General features: G+C 39.3%; 1 protein-coding gene across 2 annotated transcripts in view; it reads left to right on the top strand.

The window, feature by feature from the left end:
• Window positions 1-19,709, top strand: part of KLHL1 (kelch like family member 1) — a 382,458-nt gene that overhangs the window by 304,449 nt on the left and 58,300 nt on the right. For both annotated transcript variants that reach the window (XM_059996028.1, XM_059996029.1), the window contains one exon: window positions 8,094-8,318. In XM_059996028.1, coding sequence (XP_059852011.1) covers window positions 8,094-8,318 — 225 coding nt within the window. The remainder of the gene's footprint in view (window positions 1-8,093; window positions 8,319-19,709) is intronic.

The raw sequence follows: 19,709 nt of genomic DNA on the forward strand, positions 1-19,709 counted from the left end.
CCGATGATGGGCACTTAGGTTGTTTCCATCTCTGGGCTATTGTAAATAGAGCTGCGATGAACATTTTGGTACATGACTCTTTTTGAATTTCGGTTTTCTCAGGGTATATGCCCAGTAGTGGGATTGCTGGGTCATATGGTAGTTCTATTTGTAGTTTTTTAAGGAACCTCCATACTGTTCTCCATAGTGGCTGAACCAATTCACATTCCCACCAGCAGTGCAAGAGGGTTCCCTTTTCTCCACACCCTCTCCAGCATTTATTGTTTCTAGATTTATTGATGATGGCCATTCTGACTGGTGTGAGATGATATCTCATTGTAGTTTTGATTTGCATTTCTCTAATGATTAATGATGTTGAGCATTCTTTCATGTGTTTGTTGGCAGTCTGTATATCTTCTTTGGAGAAATGTCTATTTAGGTCTTCTGCCCATTTTTGGATTGGGTTGTTTGTTTTTTTGTTGTTGAGCTGCATGAGCTGCTTGTAAATTTTGGAGATTAATCCTTTGTCAGTTGCTTCATTTGCAAATATTTTCTCCCATTCTGAGGGTTGTCTTTTGGTCTTGTTTATGGTTTCCTTTGCTGTGCAAAAGCTTTGAAGTTTCATTAGGTCCCATTTGTTTATTTTTGTTTTTATTTCCATTACTCTAGGGGGTGGGTCAGAAAGAATCTTGCTGTGATTTATGTCATAGAGTGTTCTGCCTATGTTTTCCTCTAATAGTTTGATAGTTTCTGGCCTTATATTTAGGTCTTTAATCCATTTTGAGCTTATTTTTGTGTATGGTGTTAGGGAGTGTTCTAATTTCATTCTTTTACATGTACCTGTCCAGTTTTCCCAGCACCATTTATTGAAGAGGCTGTCCTTTTTCCACTGTACATTCCTGCCACCTTTATCAAAGATAAGGTGTCCATATGTGCATGGGTTTATCTCTGGGCTTTCTATCCTGTTCCATTGATCTATCTTTCTGTTTTTGTGCCAGTACCATACTGTCTTGATAACTGTAGCTTTGTAGTATAGTCTGAAGTCAGGGAGCCTGATTCCTCCAGTTCCTTTTTTTGTTCTCAAGATTGCTTTGGCTATTCGGGGTCTTTTGTGTTTCCATACAAATTGCGAAATTTTTTGTTCTAGTTCTGTGAAAAATGCCAGTGGTAGTTTGATAGGGATTGCATTGAATCTATAGATTGCTTTGGGTAGTAGAGTCATTTTCACAATGTTGATTCTTCCAATCCAAGAACATGGTATATGTCTCCATCTATTTGTATCATCTTTAATTTCTTTCATCAGTGTCTTATAGTTTTCTGCATACAGGTCTTTTGTCTCCTTAGGTAGGTTTATTCCTAGATATTTTATTCTTTTTGTTGCAATGGTAAATGGGAGTGTTTTCTTGATTTCACTTTCAGATTTTTCATCATTAGTATATAGGAATGCCAGAGATTTCTGTGCATTAATTTTGTATCCTGCTACTTTACCAAATTCATTGATTAGCTCTAGTAGTTTTCTGGTAGCATCTTTAGGATTCTCTATGTATAGGATCATGTCATCTGCAAACAGTGACAGCTTTACTTCTTCTTTTCCGATTTGTATTCCTTTTATTTCCTTCTCTTCTCTGATTGCTGTGGCTAAAACTTCCAAAACTATGTTGAATAAGAGTGGTGAGAGTGGGCACCCTTGTCTTGTTCCTGATCTTAGTGGAAATGCTTTCAGTTTTTCACCATTGAGGATGATGTTTGCTGTGGGCTTGTCGTATATGGCCTTTATTATGTTGAGGAAAGTTCCCTCTATGCCTACTTTCTGCAGGGTTTTTATCATAAATGGGTGTTGAATTTTGTCAAAAGCTTTCTCTGCATCTATTGAGATGATCATATGGTTTTTCTCCTTCAGTTTGTTAATATGGTTTATCACATTGATAGATTTGCGTATATTGAAGAATCCTTGCATTCCTGGAACAAACCCCACCTGATCATGGTGTATGATCCTTTTAATGTGCTGTTGGATTCTGTTTGCTAGTATTTTGTTGAGGATTTTTGCATCTATGTTCATCAGTGATATTGGTCTGTAGTTTTCTTTCTTTGTGACATCCTTGCCTGGTTTTGGTATCAAGGTGATGGTGGCCTCGTAGAATGAGTTTGGGAGTGTTCCTCCCTCTGCTATATTTTGGAAGAGTTTGAGAAGGATAGGTGTTAGCTCTTCTCTAAATGTTTGATAGAATTCGCCTGTGAAGCCATCTGGTCCTGGGCTTTTCTTTGTTGGAAGATTTTTAATCACAGTTTCAATTTCAGTGCTTGTGATTGGTCTGTTCATATTTTCTATTTCTTCCTGATTCAGTCTTGGCACGTTGTGCATTTCTAAGAATTTGTCAATTTCTTCCAGATTGTCCATTTTATTGGCATAGAGTTGCTTGTAGTAATCTCTCATGATCTCTTTTATTTCTGCAGTGTCAGTTGTTACCTCTCCTTTTTCATTTCTAATTCTATTGATTTGAGTCTTCTCCCTTTTTTTCTTGATAAGTCTGGCTAGTGGTTTATCTATTTTGTTTATCTTCTCAAAGAACCAGCTTTTAGTTTCATTGATCTTTGCTATTGTTTCCTTCATTTCTTTTTCATTTATTTCTGATCTGATTTTTATGATTTCTTTCCTTCTGCTAGCTTTGGGGTTTTTTTGTTCTTCTTTCTCTAATTGCTTGAGGTGCAAGGTTAGGTTGTTTATTCTAGATGTTTCCTGCTTCTTAAGGTGGGCTTGTATTGCTATAAACTTCCCCCTTAGAACTGCTTTTGCTGCATCCCACAGGTTTTGGGTCGTTGTGTCTCCATTGTCATTTGTTTCTAGGTATTTTTTGATTTCCTCTTTGATTTCTTCAGTGATCACTTCATTATTAAGTAGTGTATTGTTTAGCCTCCATGTGTTTGTATTTTTTACAGATCTTTTCCTGTAATTGATATCTAGTCTCATGGCGTTGTGGTCAGAAAAGATACTTGATACAATTTCAATTTTCTTAAATTTGCCAAGGCTTGATTTGTGACCCAAGATATGATCTATCCTGGAGAATGTTCCATGAGCACTTGAGAAAAATGTGTATTCTGTTGTTTTTGGATGGAGTGTCCTATAAATATCAATTAAGTCCATCTTGTTTAATGTATCATTTAAAGCTTGTGTTTCCTTATTTATTTTCATTTTGGATGATCTGTCCATGGGTGAAAGTGGGGTGTTTAAGTCCCCTACTATGAATGTGTTACTGTCAATTTCCCCTTTTATGGCTGTTAGTATTTGCCTTATGTATTGAGGTGCTCCTATGTTGGGTGCATAAATATTTACAATTGTTATATCTTCTTCCTGGATCTATCCCTTGATCATTATGTAGTGTCCTTCTTTGTCTCTTTTAATAGTCCTTATTTTAAAGTCTATTTTGTCTGATATGAGAATTGCTACTCCAGCTTTCTTTTGGTTTCCATTTGCATGGAATATCTTTTTCCATCCCCTTACTTTTAGTCTGTATGTGTCTCTAGGTCTGAAGTGGGTCTCTTGTAGACAGCATATGTAAGGGTCTTGTTTTTGTATCCATTCAGCTAATCTGTATCTTTTGGTGGGAGCATTTAGTCCATTTACATTTAAGGTAATTATCGATATGTATGTTCCTATTCCCATTTTCTATATTGTTTTGGGTTCGTTATTATAGGTCTTTTCCTTCTCTTGTGTTTCTTGCCTAGAGAAGATCCTTTAGCATTTGTTGTAAAGCTGGTTTGGTGGTGCTGAACTCTCTCAGCTTTTGCTTGTCTGTAAAGGTTTTTATTTCTCCATCAAATCTGAATGAGATCCTTGCTGGGTAGAGTAGTCTTGGTTGCAGGTTTTTCTCCTTCATCACTTTCAGTATGTCCTGCCACTCCCTTCTGGCTTGTAGGGTTTCTGCTGAAAGATCAGCTGTTAACCTTATGGGGATTCCCTTATGTGTTATTTGTTGTTTTTCCCTTGCTGCTTTTAATATGCTTTCTTTGTATTTAATTTTTGACAGTTTGATTATTATGTGTCTTGGCGTATTTCTCCTTGTATTTATCCTGTATGGGACTCTCTGTGCTTCCTGGACTTGATTAACTATTTCCTTTCCCATATTAGGGAAGTTTTCAACTATAATCTCTTCAAATATTTTCTCAGTCCCTTTCTTTTTCTCTTCTTCTTCTGGAACCCCTATAATTCGAATGTTGGTGCGTTTAATGTTGTCCCAGAGGTCTCTGAGACTGTCCTCAGTTCTTTTCATTCTTTTTTCTTTATTCTGCTCTGCAGTAGTTATTTCCACTATTTTATCTTCCAGGTCACTTATCCGTTCTTCTGCCTCAGTTATTCTGCTATTGATCCCATCTAGAGTATTTTTAATTTCATTTATTGTGTTGTTCATCGTTGCTTGTTTCATCTTTAGTTCTTCTAGGTCCTTGTTAACTGATTCTTGCATTTTGTCCATTCTATTGTCCATTCTATCTCCAAGATTTCGGATCAACCTTACTATCATTATTCTGAATTCTTTTTCAGGTAGACTGCCTATTTCCTCTTCATTTGTTAGGTCTGGTGCATTTTTATCTTGCTCCTTTATCTGCTGTGTGTTTTTCTGTTTTCTCATTTTGCTTATCTTACTGTGTTTGGGGTCTCCTTTTTGCAGGCTGCAGGTTCGTAGTTCCTCCTGTTTTTGATGTCTGTCTCCAGTGGCTAAGGTTGGTTCAGTGGGTTGTGTAGGCTTCCTGGTGGAGGGGACTAGTGCCTGTGTTGTGGTGGAAGAGGCTGGATCTTGTCTCTCTAGTGGGCAGGTTCACGTCTGGTGGTGTGTTTTGGGGTGTCTGTGGCCTTATTATGATTTTAGGCAGCCTCTCTGCTAATGGGTGGGGTTGTGTTCCTGTTTTGCTCGTTGTTTGGCACAGGTTGTCCAGCACTGTGGCTTGCTGGTCGTTGAGTGAAGCTGGGTGCTGGTGTTAAGATGGAGGTCTCTGGGAGATTTTCGCCGTTTGATATTATCTGGAGCTGGGAGGTCTCTTGTGAACCAGTGTCTTGAAGTTGGCTCTCCTACCTCAGAGGCAGAGCCCTGCCTCCTGGCTGGAGCACCAAGAGCCTTTCATCCACACGGCTCAGAATAAAAGGGAGAAAAAGTAGAGGGAATTAGTAGACGTATGAGGAAAGAAAGAAGGAAAGGAGGGAAGGAAGGAGGGAAGGAAGGAAGGAAGGAAGGAAGAAAGAAAGAAAGAAGCAAAGAAGGAATAAGGCAAGAAGGAACGAAAGGAGGGAGGGAGGGAGGGAGGAAGGAAGGAGGGAAAGAAGGAAAAACAAAAAGAAAGAAGATACAGTAAAAATAAAATAAAGTATAATAAAGTTATTGAATTAAAAAATTCTTAATTAGAAAAAAAAAAAAGGACGGATAGAACCTTAGGACAAATGTTGGAAGCAAAGCTGTACAGACAAAGTCTTACACAGAAGCGTACACATACACCCTCACAAAAAGAGGTAAAGGGGGAAAAATCATAAATCTTGCTGTCAGAGACCACCTCCTCAATTTGGGATGATTTGTTGTCTAAAGGAGGGAAGGAAGGAGGGAAGGAAGGAAGGAAGGAAGGAAGGAAGAAAGAAAGAAGCAAGGAAGGAAAGAAGGCAAGAAGGAACGAAAGGAGGGAGGGAGGAAGGAAGGAAGGAGGGAAAGAAGGGAAAACAGAAAGTAGATACAGTAAAAATAAAATAGAGTATAATAAAGTTATTGAATTAAAAAATTCTTAATTAGAAAAAAAAAAGGGACGGATAGAACCTTAGGACAAATGTTGGAAGCAAAGCTATACAGACAAAGTCTTACACAGAAGCGTACACATACACCCTCACAAAAAGAGGTAAAGGGGGAAAAATCATAAATCTTGCTGTCAGAGACCACCTCCTCAATTTGGGATGATTCGTTGTCTAAAGGAGGGAAGGAAGGAAGGAAAGAAAGAAAGAAAGAAAGGACGAAGGTAAAGTATAATAACGTTCTTAAAATTAAAATTGATTATTAAGAAAAAAAATTTTAAGAAAAAACCATGGACGGATAGAACCTAGGACAAATGGTGGAAACAAGACTATACAGACAAGATCTCACACAGAAGCATACACATACACATTCACAAAAAGAGGAATAGGGAGAAAAATCATAGATCTTGCTCCCAAAGTCCACCTCCTTAATTTGGGATGATTGGCTGTCTATTCATGTATTCCACAGATGCAGGGTACATCAAGTTGATTGTGGAGCTTTAATCCGCTGCTTCTGAGGCTGCTGGGAGAGATTTCCCTTTCTCTTCTTTGTTCTCACAGCTCCCAGGGGCTCAGCTTTGGATTTGGCCCTGCCTCTGCGTGTAGGTCGCTGGAGGGCGTCTGTTTTTTGCTCAGACAGGACGGGGTTAAAGGAGCCGCTGATTCGGGGGTTCTGGCGTACGGAGGCCGGCGGCGGGGAGGGAGGGGCACGGAATGCGGGGCGGGCCTGCGGCGGCAAAGTCCGGCGTGACTCTGCACCAGCCCGAGGCCCGCCGTGCGCTCTCCCGGGGAAGTCGTCTCCGGATCCCGGGAACCCGGCAGTGGCGGGCTGCACAGGCTCCGCGGAAGAGGGGAGTGGAGAGCGACCTGCGCTCGCACACAGGCCCCTTGGTGGCGGCAGCAGCAGCCACAACGTCTCCCGCCCGCCTTGGGGTCCGCGCCTCCAGCCGCGGCTTGCGCCCGTCTCTGGAGTCAGCGCCCTCAGCCGCGGCTCGCGCCCGTCTCTGGGGTCCGCGCCCTCAGCCGCGGCTCGCGCCCGTCTCTGGGGTCCGCGCCCTCAGCCGCGGCTCGCGCCCGTCTCTGGGGTCCGCGCTTTCAGCCGCGGCTCGCGCCCGTCTCTGGGGTCCGCGCTTTCAGCCGCGGCTCGCGCCCGTCTCTGGGGTCCGCGCTTTCAGCCGCGGCTCGCGCCCGTCTCTGGGGTCCGCGCTTTCAGCCGCGGCTCGCGCCCGTCTCTGGGGTCCGCGCTTTCAGCCGCGGCTCGCGCCCGTCACTGGGGTTCGCGCTTTTAGCCGCGGCTCGCGCCCGTCTCTGGAGTTCCTTTAAGCAGCGTTCTTAAACCCCTCTCCTCACGCACCAGGAAACAAAGAGGGAAGAAAAAGTCTCTTGCCTCTTCGGCAGGTGCAGGCTTTTCCCCGGACTCCCTCCCGGCTAGCTGTGGTGCACTAACCCCTTCAGGCTATGTTCAAGCCGCCAACCCCAGTCCTCTCCCTGCGCTCCGTCCGAAACCGAAACCCTAGCCTCAGAGCCTCAGCTCGCAGCCCCGCCCGTCCCGGCGGGTGAGCAGACAAGCCTCTCGGGCTGGTGAGTGCCGGTCGGCACCGATCCTCTGTGCGGGAATCTCCCCGCTTTGCCCTCCGCACCCGTTGCTGTGCACTCCTCCGCGGCTTCGAAGCTCCCCCCTCCGCCTCCCGCAGTCTCCGCCCGCGAAGGGGCTTCCTAGTGTGTGGAAACTTTTCCTCCTTCACAGCTCCCTCCCACTGGTGCAGGTGCCGTCCCTATTCTTTTGTCTCTGTTTATTCTTTTTTCCTTTTGCCCTACCCAGGTACGTGGGAAGTTTCTTGCCTTTTGGGAGGTCTGAGGTCTTCTGCCAGCCTTCAGTAGGTGTTCTGCAGGAGTTGTTCCACGTGTAGATGTATTTCTGGTGTATCTGTGGAGAGGAAGGTGATCTCCGCGTCTTACTCTTCCGCCATCTTCCCTTCGAGCCAATAAATGTCTTTTCAAGCTAGGATTATGTTGCATTTTTCATAGCAAACAGTGATAAAGGGAAGTTGTAAAATCTACTCACAGAACTGTGTCATGCCCAACAATGATTCTATTGAATCAATAGTTTAGCATGAGACCATTATGTAATTCAAACAAGCTGAACATATGTGTCTACTTTAATCATTAGTGTCTGACAAGAAGAGAAAATAAAGTACTTACATTACTTCTTTTTTCTGCCATTTTTTTTTTCTTCAAGAAAAATGAACATGACAAGAATGTTTTCGCATCCTAGTTTGTACAGTGTCTTGGGAAGATTCTTTGTTGGATTAGTAGTAAATGGTGACTATGTGATTTTATGTTTTATCAGGAGCTACAACCATAGAGAAATATGACCTCAGAACAAATTTGTGGATCCAGGCAGGCATGATGAACGGCAGGAGACTGCAGTTTGGTGTGGCTGTTATTGATGACAAACTCTTTGTAATTGGAGGTCGAGATGGTTTAAAGACACTGAACAGTGTTGAATGTTACAACCCCAAAACCAAGACTTGGACTGTCTTACCACCAATGTCAACACATAGGCATGGTCTAGGTAAGATTCTTACTTTATTGATATTATTTTTAGAAAATATTTTATTGATAGTAAAAGTGTATGCTAAAATATAGTATTATTGTCATCAATTATCATTAACTTTAGGTAAATTGTGGGCTTATTTGGAGCATATATATATTTTTAATTCTTGATATTTTCCTGTGTTGACCAATATGCAATAAACTGTTGAGAGTGATGTTAAATATACCAAGATGAGTAGATATCAAGTTATTCTCAAAGTTTTCACAGTCTGATATTCATACAACATGTAAAATTCATTTGGTATGAAGAACAATGCAGAACTATCATGGAGAGACCAGAGTAATGCAGCCTAGAGGAAGAAACAGTTAATGTGAATTGAGGAAAACTTAATTAAGGTGGCTCGCTCCCACATTACTGGACAGACAAATCTAGCTATATCTTTGCACTTAATTGATTCCACCTTGAAAGGTCCATGGAGAGCGGGCAACACAGGTTTAGAAAAAGAGTGACACATCAATAGGCACCAGGGGTCAATATGATAGGATTTAATCGATCTCTATTATGGAGTAACTTGGAGATGGGGAGAACTATATTTGGATTCAGAAGTTCTGGGTGTGAGTTTTGAATCTACCATTTGATATTGTCATGATTGGGCCCAGCAGTTAAACTATGAGCCTCTGTTTCCTGATTTGCCACCATTTCCTGATGATGATAATGAATATGAAATCACTTGTAAAGTCCTATACAAATATTTGAAAAAAAGAGCAATTTAATAAAGATAGTTCCTGAATTTGTACTTCTTATTATATGGATTGTAAGAAGTGCTAATTAGTTTCTTTGAAGACCTGAAATAGGCCAGATAGTTGACCAAGTACCTTTCATATATGTAGAAATACACATTAGAAAGATATTGAAGTTTAATTACAAATGTACTGATTTAGACATTCATAGGTAAGCAAAATCATAGAGCATTTCAAAAACAAATATTGATACTTCAACTTTGAGGTCTTCAGCACTGCATTTCTTATTCTTGGCTGCCATCATCTAAGAAAACTTTTTAAATGAAAATAAATAAAATAGCTCTGAACTAAAGCAACTTACCTTTTTGTTCTTCTGGTTTACCTCCTCTTTCTTCAGTTTGCTCATTAGCAAAATTAAGGAATAGTAATAAATATTTGGGAACTTTTTCAAGCTCTAAAAGTTTGTGTTTTAAATAAAAATTGTATAAATACTTTAAATCATATAGTCCCCAATTATAATATGGAAAATATGAACAGCAAATCATTTTTCCCAGGTAATATTATATAAAAGTTTTCTTATATATTTTTTTTAAATATATTGAAGAATTTTGGCTTTTGTGTCCATGTAAAAGCTCTATGTATTGCTTTTATTAGCAAGCTATCTAACTACCTATGTTCCTATTTGGGGGAAATATAGAGAATAAACACACTGGATTGGAATTTTTGGAATTTAATGTCTTTCTTCCTTTTTTAGACAATTCAGTTCCTTTCTATTAAGGAATTCTAAAGTCCAATTACGTAGGATATTTGTATATCAAGAGAACATACTTGAAAACATTTCACTAAAAATACACCTTAAGTGGTATAATTTTAGATGTTTAAAGTATATAAGGTTATGGTGTGCCTCAAATCCTATCACACAGGCTGCTGACCCTTTAGGAACAAGTGCTGAGCAAGATGGTAATCTTAGATACTGTCTTTAAGTCTGTCTTATTTGGTAAAGAATCCATTGTGGAAGTAAGGCTGTATAGAAAATTATACGACCCAAGTATCAAACACATCTGATATATAATACAGCATTTCTCACAAATTTTAGTGACCCAATACCAACTCTAATAGTCCACTATTTTCATGCTTAAGCCTCTCTTGTTTATCTTCTGCTTCAGTTCCATTATCAAATAGCTCACCTCTTCTCCATATCTCATGCCATTGACTTCCTCTGTGATTTACTTCCTAATGGTTATTGCTTCCGGTCAGTATTTTTTAAATTCTCTACTACAGTACTCCCCAAGGTCATACCTGATTGAATTAATAGGTAAAATTATGGCATAGGGCATCATTTCTTGGGACAATTCTCAGCTCAAAGTGCCTCATAGATTGCTAGCAATACCCAGTACATAGAAAACTGCCTTTGACTAGGATGCCAATCCAAGGTCCAATTAGTTGAAGCCAGACTGACAGCAAAGTCTTGTTATCAACAAATTATGACAAGATCTGCATGGACACAGCTGATTCACTGCCTGGCAGTATGCAAGATACAATAGCTCTTTTGAAGAGAACAATATGGCATAGGAAAAAGAACACAAATCAAAATTTCCTCCAAGTTATTCTCCCAAGGCAGTGCCATGAATTTTTGTCTCACTCAGGAAGTAACAACTGACTCTGTTTCTCTAATCACTATACGATGACTCTTCCTTCAGTGTAATAACCAATATTGGGTTTGAGTGTAAACCAACAGCCATCAGTACTAGTCTTTTATTTGTTCAGAAACTAGAATGTACCTTTTTTATTTGCCATAGTTAAAAAATACCTACCTTGTGGTATGCAGTGAGATTGCAATATTGTCTATGTATCCCATATTATACATTCAAGTGACAAGGAGCTAGAGTCTAAAGTAAGATTTTAAAATATAAAATAAAAACTCAAAATAATTTCTTTGACCTATATAGCTTTCCCCCAACTTGATTTCTTTGAAAAAAAAAAATCCTGGGCTTCCCTGGTGGTGCAGTGGTTGAGAGTCCACCTGTCATTGCAGGGGACACGGGTTCGTGCCCTGGTCCGGGAAGATCCCACATGCCGCGGAGCGGCTGGGCCCATGAGCCATGGCCGCTGAGCCTGTGCATCCAGAGCCTGTGCTCCGCAAGGGAGAGGCCACAACAGTGAGAGGCCCTCATATCGCAAAAAAAAAATAATAATAATAATAAATCTTTACGTGATTATGCGAGAAAGCCACGTGAGTTCTTCTGTTGCTAAGGGTGAATATGTGCCCAAAAATTTTTCATAGCAACCAGTAAATGAAGAACACTTCTTGTGCTGGATAAAATAGCATATAAAATTGTATTCATGTTAAGTCTGTGACATCAGGGAGTAATGCATTTATCTAGAGAATGAAGATAATTAAGACTACAGTTGTCTCAATATGCTGAGTTTTTATTTTAGCATTATGTCTTTGGAACACATAATTCTATATATCATGTCTTCTTTCCCACCACACTTTATAGTGTATAAAATTGAAAAAAGGCATTACTACAATCCATTGTTTGCAATTGTCATTTTAAGACAAATTGATAAAACAGTTATATAGCTAGTGTATATTATGGGTTTTCTATATGCCATGCTCCATGTTGTATGATAAATATATGGTAGGGGTTGTTTTACTTTTGTTTGTTTAATTTTTAATTGAGATAAAATTAAGTGTTAAAGTATAGAATTGAGTACTTTTGAGTCTATTCACAGAATTGTGCAGCCATCACCACTATCAATTTCCAAAACATTTTTATCATCCTGAAAAACAACCTTGTAACCAATAGTAGTCGTTTGTCATTGCCCCATCTCCCTACACCCCTTAGCAAAAATTAATTTATTTTCTGTCTCTATGGAATTGCCAATTTTGGACATTTCATATAAACAGAATCATATTTTGTGGCTTTTTGTGTATGGTTTCTCTCACATAACGTAAGGTTTTTCAAGGTTCGTCCGTTTCATATCATGTATCAGTACTTCATTATTTTTCTGATTGAATAATATTCCACTGTAAGGATTTGCCACATTTTTTTAAACATCTTTATTGGAGTATAATTGCTTTAAAATGGTGTGTTAATTTCTGCTTTATAACAAAGTAATTCAACTATATATATACATATATCTCCATATCTCCTCCCTCTTGCACCAGCCTCTCACCTTCCCTATCTCACCCTTTTAGGTAGTCACAAAGCACCGAGCTGATCTACCTGTGCTATGCAGCTGCTTCCCACTAGTTATCTATTTTACATTTGGTAGTATATATAAGTCCATGCCACTCTTTCACTTTGTCCCAGTTTACACTTCCTCCTCTCTGTGTCCTCAAGCCCATTATATATATCTGCGTATTTATTCCTGTCCTGCCCCTAGGTTCTTCAGAACCTTTTTTTTTTTTTTAAGATACCATATATATGTGTTAGCATGCAATACTTGTTTTTCTCTTTCTGATTTACTTCACTCTGTACGACAGACTCTAGGTCCATCCACCTCACTACAAATAACTCAATATCATTTCTTTTTATGGCTGAGTAATATTCCATTGTTTATATGTGCCACATCTTCTTTATCCATTTGTCTGTCAATGGACACTTAGGTTACTTCCATGTCCTGGCTATTGTAAATAGAGCTGCAATGAACATTGTGGTACATGGCTCTTTTTGAATTATGGTTTTCTCAGGGTATATGCCCAGTAGTGGGGTTGTTGGGTTATATGGTAGTTCTATTTTTAGGTTTTTAAGGTCTCTATACTGTTCTCCAGAGTAGTGGTATCAATTTACATTCCCACCAACAGTGCAAGAGGGTTCCCTTTTCTCCACACCTTCTCCAGCATTTATTGTTTGTAGATGTTTTGGTGATGGCCATTCTGACTGGTGTGAGGTGATACCTCATTGTAGTTTTGATTTTCATTTCTCTAATGATTAATGATGTTGAACATCCTGTCATGTGTTTGTTGGCAATCTGTATATCTTCTTTGGAGAAATGTCTATTTAAGTCTTCTGCTCACTTTTGGATTGGGTTGTTTGTTTTTTTGATATTGAGCTGCATGCGTTGCTTGTATATTTTGGAGATTAAGCCTTTGTCAGTTGCTTCATTTGCAAATATTTTCTCCCATTCTGAGGGTTGTCTTTTCATCTTGTTTATAGTTTCCTTTGCTGTGCAAAAGCTTTTAACTTTCACTACATATCATTTGTTTATTTTTGTTTTTATTTCCATTTCTCTAGGAGGTGGGTCAAAAAGGATCTTGCTGTGATTTATGTCGTAGAGTGTTCTGCTTCTTTTTTCCTCTAAGAGTTTTACAGTGTCTGGTCTTACATTTAGGTTTTTTATCCATTTTGAGTTTATTTTTGTGTATGATGTTAGAGAGTGTTCTAATTTCATTTTTTTACATGTAGCTGTCCAGTTTTCCCAGCATCACTTATTGAAGAGGTTGTCTTTTCTCCATTGTTTATTCTTGCCTCCTTTATCAAAAATAAGGTGACCATATGTGCATGGGTTTGACTCTGGGCTTTCTATCCTGTTCCATTGATCTATATTTCTGTAATGTGCCAGTACCATGCTGTCTTGATTACTGTAGTTTGTAGTATAGTCTGAAGTCAGAGAGCCTGACTTCTCCAGCTTCACTTTCCTTTCTCAAGATTGCTTTGGCTATTCGGGGTCTTTTGAGATTCCATACAAATTTTGAAAGTTTTTGTTCTAGTTCTGTGAAAAATGCCATTTGTAGTTTGACAGGGCTTGCATTGAATCTGTAGATAGTTTTGAGTAGTATAGTCATTTTCACAATGTTGATTTTTTCAATCCATGAACATGGTATATCTGTCCAGCTCTTTGTATCATCTTTAATTTTTTCATCAGTGTCTTATAGTTTTCTGCATACAGGTCTTTTGTCTCCTTAGGTAGGTTTGTTCCTAGGTATTTTATTCTTTTTGTTGCAATGGTAAATGGGAGTGTTTTCTTAATTCCTCTTTCAGATTTTTCATTATTAGTGTATAGGAATGCAAGAGATTTCTGTGCATTAATTTTGCATCTTGCTACTTTACCAAATTTATTGATTAACTCAAGTAGTTTTCTGGTACCATCTTCAGGAATCTCTATGTGTAGTATCATGGCATCTGCAAACAGTGACAGCTTTACTTCTTTTCTGATTTGGATTCCTTTTATTTCTTTTTCTCCTCTGATTGCTGTGGCTATAACTTCCAAACTATGTTGAATAATAGTGGTGAGAGTGGGCAACCTTGTCTTGTTCCTGATATCAGTAGAAATGGTTTCAGTTTTTCACCTTTGAGAATGAGTTTGGCTGTGGGTTTCTTATATATGGCCTTTATCATGTTGAGGACAGTTCCCTCTATGCCTACTTTCTGGAGGGTTTTTATCATAAATCGGTGTTTAATTCTGTCAAAAACTTTGTCTGCACCTATTGAGATGATCATATGGTTTTTATCTTTCAATTTGTTAATATGGTGTATCACTTTGATTGATTTGAGTATATTGAAGGATCCTTGCATTCCTGGGTTAAACTCCAGTTGATCATGGTGTATGATCCTTTTAATGTGCTCTTGGATTATGTTTGCTAGTATTTTGTTGAGGATTTTTGCATGTATGTTCATCAGTGATATTGGCCTGTAGTTTTCTTTCCTTGGGACATCTTTGTCTGGTTTTGGTATCAGGGTGATGGTGGCCTCGTAGAATGAGTTTGGGAGTGTTTCTTCTTATGCTAAATTTTGGAAGAGTTTGAGAAAGATAGGTGTTAGCTCTTTGCTAAATGTTTGACAGAATTCGCCTGGGAAGCCATCTTGTCCTTGGCATTTGATTGTTGGAAGATTTTTAAACACAGTCTCAATTTCAGTGTTTGTGAACGGTCTGTTTATATTTTCTATTTCTTCCTGGTTCGGTCTCGGAAGGTTGTGCTCTTCTAAGAATGTGTCCATTTCTTCCAGGTTGTCCATTTTATCGGCATATAGTTGCTTGTAGTAATCGCTCATGATCCTTTGTATTTCTGCAGTGTCAGTTGTTACTTCTCCTTTTTCAGTTCTAAATCTGTTGATTTGAGTCTTCTTTTTTTTTTGATGAGTCTGACTAATGGTTTATCAATTTTGTTTATCTTCTCACAGAACCATCTTTTAGTTTTATTGATCTTTGCTATTGTTTCCTTCATTTTTTTTTCTCATTTATTTCTGATCTGATCTTTATGATTTCTTTCCTTCTGCTAAGTTTGGGAAATTTTTGTTCTTTTTTCTCTAATCCTTTTAGGTGTAAGGTTGGGTTATTTATTTGAGATGTTTCTTCTTTCTTGAGGTAGGATTGTATTGCTATAAACTTCCCTCTTAGAACTGTTTTTGATGAATCCCATAGGCTTTGGGTCATCATGTTTTCATTGCCATTTGTTTCTAGGTAGTTTTTGATTTCCTCTTTGATTTCTTCAGTGATCTCTTGATTATTAAGTAGTGTATTGTTTTGCCTCCATGTGTTTGTATTTTTTACAAATATTTTCCCATAATTGATATCTAGTCTCATAGCGTTTTGGTCGGAAAAAATACTTGATAAAATTTCAGTTTTCTTAAGTTTACCAAGGCTTGATTTGTGACCCAATATATGATCTGTCCTGGAGGATGTTCCATGAGCCCTTGAGAAGAAAGTGTATTCTGTTGTTTTTGGATGGAATGTCCTATAAATATCAATTAAGTACATCTTGTTTAATGTATCATTTAAAGCTTGTGTTTCCTTATTTATTTTTATTTTGGATGATCTGCCCATTGGTGAAACTGGAGTGTTAACATTCCCTACTCTGAATGTGTTACTGTTGATTTCCCTTTTATAGCTGTTAGCATTTGCCTTATGTATTGAGGTACTCCTATGTTGGGTATATAAATATTCACAATTGTTATATGTTCTTCTTGGATTGATCCCTTTGTCTTTATGTAGTGTCCTTCTTTGTCTCTTGTAGTAGTCTTTATTTTAAAGTCTATTTTTTCTGATATGAGAATTGCTACTCCAGCTTTCTTTTGATTTCCATTTGGAATATATTTTCCATCCCCTCACTTTCAGTCTTTATGTGTTCCTGTGTCTGAAGTGGGTCTCTTGTAGACAGCATATATATGGGTCTTGTTTTTTTTTCCATTCAGTCAGTCCATGTCTTTTGGTTGGAGCATTAATCCATTTACATGTGAGGTAATTGGTATTATTGATATGTATGTTCCTATTACCGTTTTCTTAATTGTTTTGGGTTTGTTATTGTAGGTCTTTTCCTTTTCTTGTGTTTCCTGCCTAGAGAAGTTCCTTTAGAATTTGTTGTAAAGCTGGTTTAGTTGTGCTGAATTCTCTTAGCTTTTGCTTGTCTGTAAAGGTTTTAATTTCTCCATCAAATCTGAATGAGATCTTTGCTGGGTAGAGTAAACTTGTAGGTTTTTCCCTATCATCATTTTAAATATGTCCTGTCACTCCCATCTGGCTTGCACAGTTTCTGCTGAAAGATCAGTTGTTAACCTCATGGGGATTCTCTTGTATGTTATTTGTTGTTTTTTTCCTTGCTGCTTTTAATATTTTTTTCTTTGCATTTAATATGTGATAGTTTCATTAATATGTGTCTTGGCATGTTTCTCCTTGGATTTATCCTGTGTGGGACTTCTGCACTTACTCATCTTGACTAATTATTTCCTTTCCCATATTAGGGAAGTTTTCAACTAAAACCTCTTGAAATATTTTCTCAGTCCCTTTCTTTTTCTCTTTCTCTTCTGTGACCCCTATAATTCAAATGTTGTTGCATTTAATGTCCCAGAAGTATCTGAGACGGTCCTCAATTCTTTTCATTCTTTTTTCTTTATTCTGCTCTGCAGTAGTTATTTCTACTATTTTATCTTACAGGTCACTTATCCATTCTTCTGCCTCAGTTTTTCTGCTATTGAGTCCTCTAGAGAATTCTTAATTTCATTTATTGTGTTGTTCATCATTATTTGTTTGCTGTTTAGTTCTTCCCGGTCCTTGTTAAAGGTTTCTTTTATTTTCTCCATTCTATTTCCAAGATTTTGTAACATCTTTATTATCATACTCTGAATCCTTTTTCAGGTAGACTGCCTATTTCCTCTTTGTTTGTTTGGTCTATTGGGTTTTTATCTTGCTGCTTCGTCTGCTGTGTGTTTCTCTGTCTTCTCATTTTGCTTAACTTACTGGGTTTATGGTCTCCTTTTTGCAGGCTGCAGGTTTGCAGTTCCTGTTGTTTTAGGGGTCTGCCAGAGTGTCTAAGGTTCTTTCAGTGAGCTGTGTAGGCTTCCTTGTGGAGGGGACCAGTGCTTGCTTTCTGGTGGATGACGTTGGATCTTGTCTTTCTGGTGGGCAAGTCTGTGTCTGGTGGTTTGTTTTGAGGTGTCTGTGACCTTATTATGATTTTAGGCAGCCATCTGCTAATGGGTGGGGTTGTGTTCCTGTCTTGCTAGTTGTTTGGCATAGGGTGTCGAGTGCTGTAGCTTACTCGTCGCTGAGTGGAGCGGGGTCTTCGTGTTGAGATGGATATCTCTGGGAGAGCTTTCACCATTTGATATTACGTGAACCTGGGACATCCCTGGTGGACTCATGTCCTGAACTCAGCTCTCCCACCTCAGAGGCACAGGCCTGACACCCACCTGGAGCACCAAGACTGTCAGCCACAATGCTCAGAAGTAAAGGGAGAAAAACTGAAGAAAGAAAGAAAAAAGAAAATAAAAGTTATTAAAATAAAAATAATTATTAATTTTTTAAAAAAAATTAAAAAGTAACAAAAAACAAAGAAAAAAAAAGTAAGAATGAAAGAAGAGAGCAACTAAACCAAAAAACAAGTCCACCAATTATAACAAGCACTAAAATGTACACTAAAAATAAAAAGAAAAAAGAAAAAAACTGACAGAACCCTAGGACAAATGGTAAAAGCAAAGTTATACAGACAAAATAACACAGAGAAGCATACACATACACACCCACAAAAAGAGAAGAAGGGAAAAAAAATGTATGTCATTGCTCCCAACGTCCACTGCCTCGATTTTGGTATGATTTGTTGTCTATTCAGATATTCCACAGATGCAGGGTACATCAAGCTGCTTGTGGAGATTTAATCCAGTGCTCCTGAGGTTGCTGGGAGAGATTTCCCTTTGTCTTCTTTGTTCTCACAGCTCACAGGGGCTCAGCTTTGGATTTGGCCCTGCGTCTCTGTGTAGATCGCCTGAGAGCGTCTGTTCTTCGCTCAGACAGGATAGGGTTAAAGTAGCAGCTGAGTAGGGGCCCTTGTTCACTCAGGCCAGGGGGAGGAAGGGGTATGGATGTGGGGCAAACCTGCGGTGGCAGAGGCCAGTGTGACATTGCAGCAGCCTGAGGCTCCGTGTGTTCTCCTGGGGAAGTTGTCCCTGAGTCACGGGACCCTGGCAGTGGTGGGCTGCACAGGCTCCCGGGAGGGGAGGTGTGGATAGTGACCTGTACTTGCACACTGGCTTCTTGGTGGTTGCAGCAGCGGCCTTAGAATCTCGTGCCTGTCTCTGGTGGCTGCACTGATAGCCATGGCTCGCGCCTGTCTCTGGAGCTCGTTTAAGCAGTGTTCTGAATCCCCTCTCCTCGTGCCATAACCCAAAACAATGGTCTCTTGCCTTTTAGGCAGGTCCAGACTTTGTCCAAGACTACCTCTCAGCCAGCTGTGACACATTAGCCCCCTTCAGGCTGTGTTCACGCAGACAACCCCAGTCCTCTCCCTGGGATCTGACCTCCGAAGCTGGAGGTTCAGTTCCCAGCCCCCACTCACCCAGGAAGGTGAGCAATCAAGCCTCTCAGGCTGGTGAGTGCTGGTCGGCATGATCCTTTGTGTAGGGATCTCTCTGCTTTGCCCTCTGCACCCCTGTTGCTGTGCTCTGCTCCGTGGCTCCAAAGCTTCCCCCCAGCCACCCCCTGTCTCTGCCAGTGAAGGGGATTCCTAGTGTGTGGAAACTTTTCCTCCTTCACAGCTCCCTCCCACTGGTGCAGGTCCCGTCCCTATTCTTTTGTCTCTGTTTTCTTCTTTTTTCTTTTGCCTTACCCAGATACGTGGGGGAGTTTCTTACCTTTTGGGAAGTCTGAGGTCTTCTGCCAGCATTCAGGAGGTGTTCTGTAGTAGTTGTTGCACATGTGAATGTAGTTCTGATGTATTTGTGGGAAGGAAGTTGATCTCCACGTCTTACTCTTCTGCCATCTTGAAGGTCTCCCTGCCACATTTTATTTATACATCATCAATAGAAGGACATTTTGGTTGTTTTCACTTTGGGGTTATTATGAATAAAACTGCTCTGAACATTCACATATGTATTTTTTGTGTGAATATATATCTTCAGTTCTCTTGGATATATACATATGAGTAAAATTGTTGAATTATATGGTAGCTCCAACTTTAACTTTTGGAAGAATTGCCAAGCTTTTTCCAGAATGGCTGCTCCATTTTCCATCTCCTCAGCAATTATGAAGGTGCCGATTTTTCCACATCCTTGACACATGTTACTATTCGTTCTTCTTTTATTATAATGATTCTAGTGTACATGAAGTGGTGTTTCATGGTTTTATAGACATTTCTCTAATGAATAATTTTGAGAAACTTTTCATGTGCTTATTGGCCATTTGTATCTTTGGATAAATTTTTATTCAAATATTTTAGCTAGTCTTTGTTTAG

This window comes from Delphinus delphis, chromosome 18, assembly GCF_949987515.2.
Source record: "Delphinus delphis chromosome 18, mDelDel1.2, whole genome shotgun sequence".
Lineage (NCBI taxonomy): Eukaryota > Metazoa > Chordata > Mammalia > Artiodactyla > Delphinidae > Delphinus > Delphinus delphis.